The sequence below is a fragment of the Paralichthys olivaceus genome, chromosome 18, assembly GCF_024713975.1.
Source record: "Paralichthys olivaceus isolate ysfri-2021 chromosome 18, ASM2471397v2, whole genome shotgun sequence".
NCBI classification, from domain to species: Eukaryota; Metazoa; Chordata; class Actinopteri; order Pleuronectiformes; family Paralichthyidae; genus Paralichthys; species Paralichthys olivaceus.
The window spans coordinates 12,989,294-12,999,196 of NC_091110.1; the positions used below are offsets into that span (position 1 = coordinate 12,989,294).

At 40.9% G+C, this 9,903-nt stretch overlaps 2 protein-coding genes across 5 annotated transcripts; one reads left to right on the forward strand and one right to left on the reverse strand.

Annotated features, from left to right (window-relative positions):
* The first annotated feature begins 486 nt into the window (after nucleotides 1–486).
* Nucleotides 487–7,481, forward strand: gmcl1 (germ cell-less, spermatogenesis associated). Of its 4 annotated transcripts, none has more exons than XM_020082261.2 (15): nucleotides 487–839; nucleotides 1,863–2,045; nucleotides 2,158–2,281; nucleotides 2,393–2,489; nucleotides 2,571–2,668; nucleotides 2,787–2,899; nucleotides 2,994–3,059; nucleotides 3,281–3,365; nucleotides 3,464–3,554; nucleotides 3,653–3,793; nucleotides 4,165–4,234; nucleotides 4,338–4,413; nucleotides 4,499–4,644; nucleotides 4,760–4,847; nucleotides 4,946–7,481. In XM_020082261.2, the coding sequence occupies exons 2-15, from the start codon at nucleotides 1,870–1,872 to the stop codon at nucleotides 5,084–5,086; spliced, it is 1,512 nt and encodes a 503-aa protein (XP_019937820.1). In that variant the 5' UTR covers nucleotides 487–839; nucleotides 1,863–1,869; the 3' UTR covers nucleotides 5,087–7,481. The 4 variants fall into 4 exon arrangements, with proteins under 4 accessions (XP_019937820.1, XP_019937819.1, XP_069370359.1 ...); XM_020082260.2 differs by having other exon boundaries at nucleotides 1,868–2,045; XM_069514258.1 differs by having other exon boundaries at nucleotides 664–839; nucleotides 1,868–2,049; nucleotides 2,162–2,281; nucleotides 4,946–6,901.
* Nucleotides 7,482–7,672: 191 nt separating this feature from the next.
* On the reverse strand, nucleotides 7,673–9,502 carry fam136a (family with sequence similarity 136 member A). The gene is made up of 3 exons (XM_020082262.2): nucleotides 9,216–9,502; nucleotides 8,968–9,108; nucleotides 7,673–8,384 (listed from the first exon to the last, which is right to left on the reverse strand). Exons 1-3 carry the CDS (start codon nucleotides 9,300–9,302, stop codon nucleotides 8,196–8,198), a joined length of 417 nt encoding a protein of 138 aa, XP_019937821.1. The 5' UTR covers nucleotides 9,303–9,502; the 3' UTR covers nucleotides 7,673–8,195.
* Nucleotides 9,503–9,903: the final 401 nt, after the last annotated feature.

A 9,903-nucleotide genomic window follows, 5' to 3' on the forward strand; every position in this document is an offset into this window, starting at 1 on the left:
ACATGTATGTATGTATATCGATAAAATGCTTATGCATCACGCAAGCATGTTTTAACACTATACCTAAGATTTGTAAAATGTTTTTGCATTGCGCTCATAAGGAAAGTAACACAACACAACCTTTACCCAGGAGCGAAAATCTTAGTCTTAAAACTAAAAAAAACAATAATAATGTGAGATTTATCATGATAATTATTGATAAGGACTGATGTCAACATGATTAACTTGATATATTAATCATATCTATCAATACATTTTAAGTGTCAAAACAAAGGGTCTAAATGCTTGTCAGTGTTATATTTTATAAATTAATTTCAATATTTTTTTTATATATTTCCCCAAATATCCAAGATTACAGCCCTGTGTTTAAGAGTGTAGGGTGTGAGGCTTGTAAGATATTACAGTGAAAAACAAAGCGGTGGCGACAGTAGGGGGCGTCATTGAGCAGATCAGCCCGTGACGTAGACACGCTACTCCCGACTCTCCAGAGAAGAAGAAGAATAACAAAAGCACAGCCAGGCTCTCACTCATCTTCTGTCCTCTCTGGGTTCACTACAACTCCGATTCAGAAAAATGTGACTGAACCGAGGAGGGTTTCCGTGTGGAGGAGCTGATCGTCAGGAGAAACGCTGCTCCTCTTCTCACACGTCTTCCTCTGTGTGCGCTCAGCTATCTCTGCGGTTAGCTCTGAGGCTAGCTCTGGAGCTAACTGAGGCTCGCTCCTCCTCAGCTGGCTCGTCGGTGTCTGACAGACGCTGTGACCGGGGCACAGTCAGTCGGTGATTACTGTTTAATTAACCTCGACCCTCTGCCTCCGTCTGCCCGGAGCTGATCATCAGGTGGGTGTTGTGTTGGTGTGACACTCTGTCCATGTGTTTGGAAGATGCTGAAGGAGGGAGCTCTTCCATCAGACTCTTGTTATTGTCAGGTGAAGCTAATGAAAGTCCATTTTGTTTTGTTTGTCATTCCCCCAACCTCGCACAGTCAAGTAAATACAAGTGTCGAGAAATCTGTGAGCACATCTGACGTCTCTGTCAGTCAAGAAGGCAGACGATACAACAACAAGTCTGATCCATCGTCTTCTGTTCTTGAGTATTTCACTACACAATGTTATTGAGTGGTGGAAAAACCATTATTGACAAGATTAGATATAAAAGTTTTGAACAAACTTCTACAGAACACTTTGCTGCCTTGCACATCTCTAAACTTCAGTAAAAGAAGTCAATATAAGTAGATCTCCGAATCATTTTAATGCAGTTTTAAGAGAGAATTGTTTTTTCAAGTTTTACTAATGTGTGAATTTGCATCTTTTTTCCCCGTTGTATTCATATTAAAATAATATTTTAAGATTTTAGTGTCAGTTTGGATCTGCAAAACTGCAATGTTCACTTCTCTGTATATTGAGACATTTTTATTGACCGAATGAAGGGTGGACAGTATGGCCAAGTATTACATCAGGTTAAAATATTTCATGTCACGGTATTATTCCTTTTAGGGTTTAAACATGGATTTAATTTTCCTTCTGAGTTAAGGTTGTGATTTTAAACTCTTCTTTATGAGCACAGAAGGACAAACAATTGATTTGTATTCTGCTCTTGATTATACTGCAATAGTTATTGATATGTTTTACTGTGGTTTCATCAATAAATCAAAAAATAAATCAGTATCAGGAATTAAATCCATTGCCAGTAGGACTAACAGAAAACTCCAACACAAGCTATTGCAATACTCCAAAAGCCAAAGTCCCTAACAGCGTATGCTCTCTTGATATTGATTTCATATTGATTAACACAGACTGAGTGCATCGTGACGATACAGTGCAGCTGAGCTGTTGTTTTGTTTGTTTCGTGTCTTATGGAAAGGGTAGAGATGGGAAGTCTGGGCAGCAGGTTCCAGTCGCCCTCTCAGGCTCCAGAGGAAGCTGTAGAGGGCACAAGCACCAGCCGCAGACGCAGCTGTGAGTGCAAGAAGAGGAAAAGAAATGCCCCGTGTGACTGTGACAGTGAACAAGAGGAGGATGATGCCATACTGGATACACCTCGCAGGCAAGTCCAATGATCAGCTCTGTGTGAAATATCTTTTAGTCATCAGTGTTCTGTCTCACCATTGCTTCTGTCTCTCCTCTGTTGTTTGTTGGGGTTTACCAAACTTGAGCAGGAAGAAACTGAAATGCACATCGAGGTACATTTATCAAACCTTATTCCTGAACGGTGAAAACAGCGACATTCGCATCTGTGCTCTGGGGCAGGAGTGGAACTTGCACAAAGTTTACCTGTGCCAGGTAAAATACAATGAAACGAAACACCTCAAAGAGAGTCAGTGGTTTTTTTTTATTCATGTGGGTCATCATTTTCATTTTGTACTAATTCTTTGTTTTTCTTGCATTTTGCAGTCGGGATATTTTTCCAGTATGTTTAGCGGCTCTTGGAAAGAGTCAAACATGATGGAAATTGGCTTGGAGATCCCGGACCAGAACATCGACACTGAAGGTGAAAGCACATAAATCACAGAAAGCAACTGTCGACCATTTCTGTTTTTTTACTGACAGCTTTTCTGTTGCATGCGTGTAGCTCTACAGGTCGTATTTGGATCCCTGTACCGGGACGATGTTCTGATCAAGCCCAGCAGAGTCGTCAGTATTCTTGCCGCTGCTTGCATGTTACAACTGGTCAGTAAATCGAAAGAAGTCAGTTATTGTTGCAAATGCAAAGTCACAGTTTAGCTTTTCCATAAATGGAGTCATATTAAATGAATCTTAATCAGATCTCGTGGCTTGTTGTCCACAGGACGGTTTGATCCAGCAGTGTGGAGAAACCATGAAGGAAAACATCAGTGCAAAGACTGTGTGCGGCTACTATGCTTGTGCCAGCATCTACGGCTTGGATTCAGTCATGAAAAAGTCAGATTTTATTTCATCTAATTCTAATTAGATTAATAATCAATAGGCACGTTTGTAATTTATGATATATTTGTTTTTTTAACTCTTGCTATAGGTGTCTTGAGTGGCTTCTGAACAACCTGATGACCCACCAAAATGTGGAGCTGATGAAAGAACTTGGGTTTGTGTACTCAACTCTTTTAACTTTTATTTTCTCATTGTATAGTCTGTGTCTTTTCTTAAATTATAATTGTGATGATTTGGTTTCTCCTCTGAGGATGAGGAAATCTAAATTTACACTGCTAAATAAAATGGCTTCTTTGTGTTGAGTAATAATATTTCGAACCACAGTGTAAAATCTTTGTGACGATAATAACATTTGTGTCTGCGCTGCGATTTCAGAGCTGAGGTGATGGAGCAGCTCATTCAGTCCTCAGACCTGTTTGTAATGCAGGTGGAGATGGATGTATACACTGCTCTGAAAAAGGTAGGATGAAATGTAATGTGCTTTTCACTCAACGTGTTTATTTGTATTATATTAGACTTGTTTTTTTCTAATAGCTTAATCATTTTCTCTCTCTGAAGTGGATGTTTCTGCAACTCAATCCATCGTGGGACGGTCCCATCAAGCAGCTTCTGGCTGATGCTGATGCCTGGTTGTGCAAGCGCAGGACTGGTACTTTTAAACCTGCATCTCATTAAATAGTATCACCTTTTTGCTGTTAAAGACCCACACGCAGATGTTTGACTCATTCACTTAACCTTGCTCTGCAGACATGTGTGAGAGAGAGCCCTTCTTGAACACAGACGATGGTGCATCTTTTTGTTCGGTGTTCAAATACGTTCGTCTCCAGTACATCATCAACGATTTGGCATCTGCACGCATCCTGGAGAGAGATAATATTTTGCCCTCTGGTAAGATTTGGTTCTTTCTGACATTGCTTTCTTATGATCTGCATCTTTAGGTCTTTAAATTCATTACCTGTTGCTTGAATACAGCAGAACAGAACAGAAGAGGAGCATTTTAATGGTTACATTTAGTTTTCATGGACCGTCATGTGACTCAGTTGATCATTCTTTTGCCAAAATTCTGTTTCCATGTTTGATTTACTTGCTTAAGTTATCTCTTGTTATGGTCAGCTGCATTAAGAAACTAGCAGACTAGATATAAAGCAGTAGCAGTCAACAATGTCATCTATATTTTTAGGAAGAGCCTTATCCATGTGTTGATTCACTGAATATTTTTTCTTCATTTTCACATTCTTCTGTTATATTTTCTATTTTAGATTGGCTAACATCAGTTTACAAAAACCAGTGGTTTGCAATGCTCCGGACGGAGTTTGACAATGACAACGGGTGAGTGTCTTAGACTGAGCGTTATCATCGTATGACCCCAATAACTGTAGGTATATAATATTGTTTTAAAGTTGTGATTACAGAGGAATCCATCTGTCTCTAGTCCCCAGGAAGCCAACAGAGAGGAGTTTGAGCTGAGCAGTATGAGGTGTGGCAGGAAGCTGACCAAAGATGGAGATGTGAGTCTGACAGTTTCACTGTTACACTAACCCTTACAGGCTCCTGTACAGGGACAGGTTACTGTGATGTTTTTCCTGTCCTCAGTACTGCTGGCGGTGGACAGGCTTTAACTTCGGCTTTGACTTGTTGGTGACTTACACAAACCGCTTCATAGTTTTCAAAAGAAATACCCTGAGTCAGCCATGTGGGGGCGCTGTGAGCCTGCAACCCCGGAGGCATTTGGCTTACAGGTCAGTGGTGCAGTCAAACTTCAAACATTCTCTGGATTTAAAGCATGCGTATTATCAACAAGCCATCAAACTAAATTGTCCAACTATTTCAACTATATAATTTCTATGTGTGCAGGTTACGTCTCGCCTCCTTTGACAACCGTGGAAAGCTGGTCTGCAGTCGCTCGACGGGTTACCAGCTCCTCACCCTCGAGAAAGACCAGGTCAGTGAATATATGGCTGCAGATGTATATGACTCAACTGTCACTGAATTAAATTGGAGGGTTTTTTAAATATTCTCCTGTTCCCTTCAATCCCTCAGGAGTATGTGGTGATGAACCTGGACAGCCGCTTGTTATCATTCCCCCTCTACGTGTGCTGCAACTTCCTGTATACGTCGCCACAGTTGGACAACCGTCCAGATTCCTCAGAGCAAGACAGCACTGTTCGCTGTGTGTCTTGATGCTAGTCCACCCGCTGCCATTCTCACGGTGAAGCCAGGACACTGACACAAGCTTGTATGTACAATCCACCACCATATTCAACACCATTTCCACATGGGACATATCGTCTGCATGCTCTGTACCTCAGTGAGGTGGGATTGGAAAATGATTTGTGTCAATGTATTTAGTGTTTTGGCACATTCTGAGTTTACTGTGTGACAGAGACACATCACAGTGGCCAGGAAAGATCAGGCCACACTCCGCCTTCAGAGCAGCTTCACTCGTCCTCAAATGTTTGTCATGAACTGTCTCCATTGAGATGTTGGGCCTTTGATCAAAATGAAAAACGACATTTATCTTGAGGTAATGAAACTTTGCTTTGGACTCCTCACTTCAGTGTGAAATAGTCATAATGGCTTTGTGGTGTTTAGATCTGGTGTTTTTGTGACGACCCTGGAAGAGTTTCACCTCACACGTGTATTATCGAAACTAGCATGGAATTGGTTTTGTCGATAATTGTGGGAACACTATCATTCTTGGATGTATGAACATCACCGGAGGCTGAAACTGAACATTTGAAAAGCCTCATCTGCAGAGCAAACCTCAGACTTAGGGACATCCATGAGGTCAAATGGAATTCAGGTCCACTCATGGAAAAAAGAAAATCTCTGTTAATGTTGTCCATTTAATTTGCCCTAATTTAAATACACGTGACTCACGGTGAAAGAAAACACAACAGATGGTCATCAATTGTCCATCAGAGGTCAATACCTCAGAAAACCTGATAACTGCATCAGTAAGATCGATTTGAGCTTTCAAAATGTATAATCGTGTTAGAAGAGCAGTTGTTGCACTCACTTATACGGGAAGGTTTCAGTCTTTTGTTCCTCTAATCATATTTACAATTCACTCGGGGTGTGCACAGAGGTGTGGTCCAGAGTCCACGGGTGTGTTTTGAAGTGGGTCGACACTTTTCACATTCTGTTCCCAATTTGTTACTTGTATTGACTTGAATTTTTGGCTCAGTGAAGCAGAACCCAAATAGCAAACACGTAAAAGGTGTAAGCTGTTTTAACTTGTTAACTCTACGAGGTCCATTGGTTAAGATCTGGTATAAACATCCCTCCTGAGTGATTCACTTGTGATTGGATCTCTCAGGGTTGGATGTAAATACCTGATATGAGTCTCAAGGTCCTAGTTTGTCTGCTAATGTTATTCTTCACCAAGAACTTCTGTTAAAGCTCTTCAGGTCAGAAAGTTCACTACCTCTTTAGTTAAGTGCAGGAAGTGGCATCACTGACCCCTGAAGGACCGGACTTTAAAATTAAGTTGATATGAATAAAAAATAGACGTAAGACACCAGCTCCCTGAAATATTCACTTTCTGCTTTCAGCTGTATCGACCAGCGACACAGTTCTTCCTCTGCAGTGCACTCGCTCTTCATTTCATGGGAGCGTGAGCAGACGTTTACTGCTGCTCCCCTCACCACACAAAGAAATTTGCAGCTAAGTTGTTGAAAAATAACGTTCGGCTATTTTGTAAATCTGTTACCTCATGTTTTGAAAACATAAATGTGGGGGTTTTCAGTCGTGTAAATTGTACAGCTAATACATTCTCGTGTAACTCACCTGTATAGCTCCAACTGTCATCAGGTTTGTCAACTGTTTTTATTTGGCATTTATTTATTTTTTTACTTCATTTGTATTTGTATGGACTTTCTTTTTTTTTTTTTTTTCTTTTTCTAAGTAAATCATGTACACAATACTCAACTGCCATTAAAACTGCCCGTTCAATGGGCTGTGGTGCTATCATCGTATCGGTTTTTACAAAGTTAACTTTGCATTTGTTTGTTTTTTAGAAAATGAACTTGAGGACAGTTGCTTCTTTCATCTGCAACAATAGTTTATTCTCTTGAATTTAAACAGGATGATGTGTTGTCTGTTTTACAGCACCCCCACCCCCGTCAGCGTGGCTTTAAGATCAGTGTGTAGGTGACACCAATGTTGTTTTCAGTTGGCTCCTCTCCAGAATTCAGAGCTCCAGTCATTTGCTCAGATGGTTTATGTAAAACAATTCCTGGCTGCTAAAGACTTTCTATGTGGTATTAGAGAGGACTATTATCATCCAAGACTTGAACCTCTGAAGTCTGTCACTTGTTAATCTGGGGTTTATAATAACTATTTCTATCAGAGATTATCAAAACGCCACACGTCACCTGCTCTTTTTATCCAGTAATAAAACTATGCCATCGTTCCCTCGTTGTGTAAAATCTTATATGAACTTTGTATCATCTGCTGACTCTTATTCAAGGGCTTGATGTGTTATGTTCTGTGTTGCTGATCCTGTTCAATTCTTACTCAATTCAGCAGACACACTGCGTCAATGAATGTGAAGTAAAACCTTTTTCTAAATGAACATTGGCAGTGGTTTGAATTTGTATCAACTCTACAGGTTGACAGTTCTCAAATCACAGTGTGGCCCCTCCTGTACCATCATTTACTATATCATTTTGCTGTCGTTAAAATACAAGTAACAAACGTAAGACCGGTGTTAATCATTGCCAGAGCTTGTGTTGTTGATATGGAAGTAATGCAATCATAAAACAGTTCCATCTACAGTACTTTTAATTAGGTCATATGAACACCTCTCACCAGAGGAGATGAGACAATCACAGAACATGTCACAGTAAAAATATCAAAATGAGCGAGGGATGAGGAGGCTCATGGTGGTAACTTCAGAGATTAAATATGGCCGTTTACCAATTCTTAAAAGAACACACTTCAAGCATTTGCGAGCTGATATCGTGATATCACACACATTTATCACAGGATTTATTTCTCCTTCAAGTTCGAACAAGATTAAAAATGTTAAGCGCCCAGTCTCGAGGGTGGCTTCAGATGTAAGAGCACACGGAACAATAATAAATCTGTTTTAAATCTGCACACGACCAAAACTCAGACTCACAGCCTGTGAAACTTCTCGCTAACGGTTAATGATGCTCCAGCTCCTCCACTCTTCTGTTAGAGCTCAAACTGGCTGAGGCTACTAACCCTGCGCTACTTTGTGTGTGTGTGTGTGTGTGTGTGTGTGGTATCTCCAAGATGTGACCGCCACCATCCGTCCCGCTCGTCACTGCTCTAAAGAGTCCAGATTCTCTTTGATTCTTCGGGTCATGCTGGGGATCAGGCTAAGATGGTCGTCCACACAACTGCCCACGCAGTGGTCCATCAGTGATCGAACAGCCGTCTCCTTGGCGCCGGAATCGAACAGGTCCTTCGCTTTATCGTTGCAGTGCATCGTGCATCTGGTCAGTCGATCCTGAGTGGGGGGGCAGAGACGAGATAAAACGCGGTTTGCTGAGGGCACGTTTTAGAGGCCAAAACAAATTTTTATTCTGTCCTTAATATTTAATTCTAAGACAAAATAAGGTTCAATTATTTCTGAAATGATTTTAAAGGCTGAGTGACTAAGGGCACATTCTTTCAGATGTGTAGCATGATAGAAAAAATATTTCTCCAAGTGGGGCCTGTACATTTATTTCTTTTCATAAGAAAAAGGACGAGGTAATGATATAGATTTTTATGTGGGAGTTCTACATTTGTACTGTTTCTGAGAACTTAATTGTTGCTTTGGGTTCTTTCTTTTTCTCTCTTGGCATATATGAAAATAGTGATTCATGAGGAGACTCTTTGGCCTGGCTGAAGGTAAGCGGTCTCTCTCTCTCTCTCTCTCTCTCTCTCTCTTGAATTAACAGGGTATATAGATACAGAGAAATATACAGAGAAGTGGCCTATTTTGGAAGAATCGAGCTCTGGTCTGTGAGTAATAGTCCTTATAATGATCACTGATCACATGTGGCCTGACCCTGCAGTGTGTTTGCTCGGAGGTGATGACATCTCACCTGGAACTTCTCCAGCTCTGAGGTGACCAGACCCTGAGCTTTGGCCAGCGGCGTGTGGCACCTGTCGATGCACTGATGCACCTGGGACATGGAGTCTGTGGAGCGCTCACAGCAGTCTGCGCTGCAGTGGAACATGCGACCCTGCGAGGGGGAGGGAGGGGACATGTGAGGGACACGGAGGACACAGAGACAGACACAAACATGCAGTAACACACACTCAAAACACAGAGAATCACACAGACACACACCTGCATTTTCCGGATGTGGTCTCTCTCCAGGCTTTGGACCATCTCCTCCACCACATTCTGCACGCGCGTCTGATGTCCGTCCGCCATGTCTGCTCGTCCTGCTCTCACACGTTTCAGGAACGATTCAGCTCTGCAGCATCTAAACTATCGAGCTCTACCCGCTGGAAGCCGCCGTCACCACTTCACGTTACTGTTTGATAATAACTAAGGTCACCTCCATTCAAGCATGCTTCAAAATGAGAGATTATTGAGTCACTTCCGCTTTACTTCCGCAACCGGTTTTAGACAAAAACAACCTTTTCCGGTTTGGTTAATCGGACTTCAAAATAATGCCCACGAGATTTTAGGTTTTATCCAGACAGAATATTAATTAAAAAAATAATATATTATTATAATTTATATATTTTATTTATATTTCTTAAGAAATTACAGAAGATAAATTATCACTTCTGCTCAGCATCTAACTGCGCAAATCAAATGACCTTTCAGAATAAAAGATTGGAAAAGTATCCTAACTGGACTTTGCTTCTCTCTCTCTCTCTCTCTCTATATATATATATATATATATACTTCTGATTGTAGCAATGTCAACTTTTAACATTTAAAAGTTTGATAATATTTCTGACCACAGAAAAGTTCTAGCCTATTTACAAATGATGTAATTTATTGAGTTGTCCTTTAAATTCAC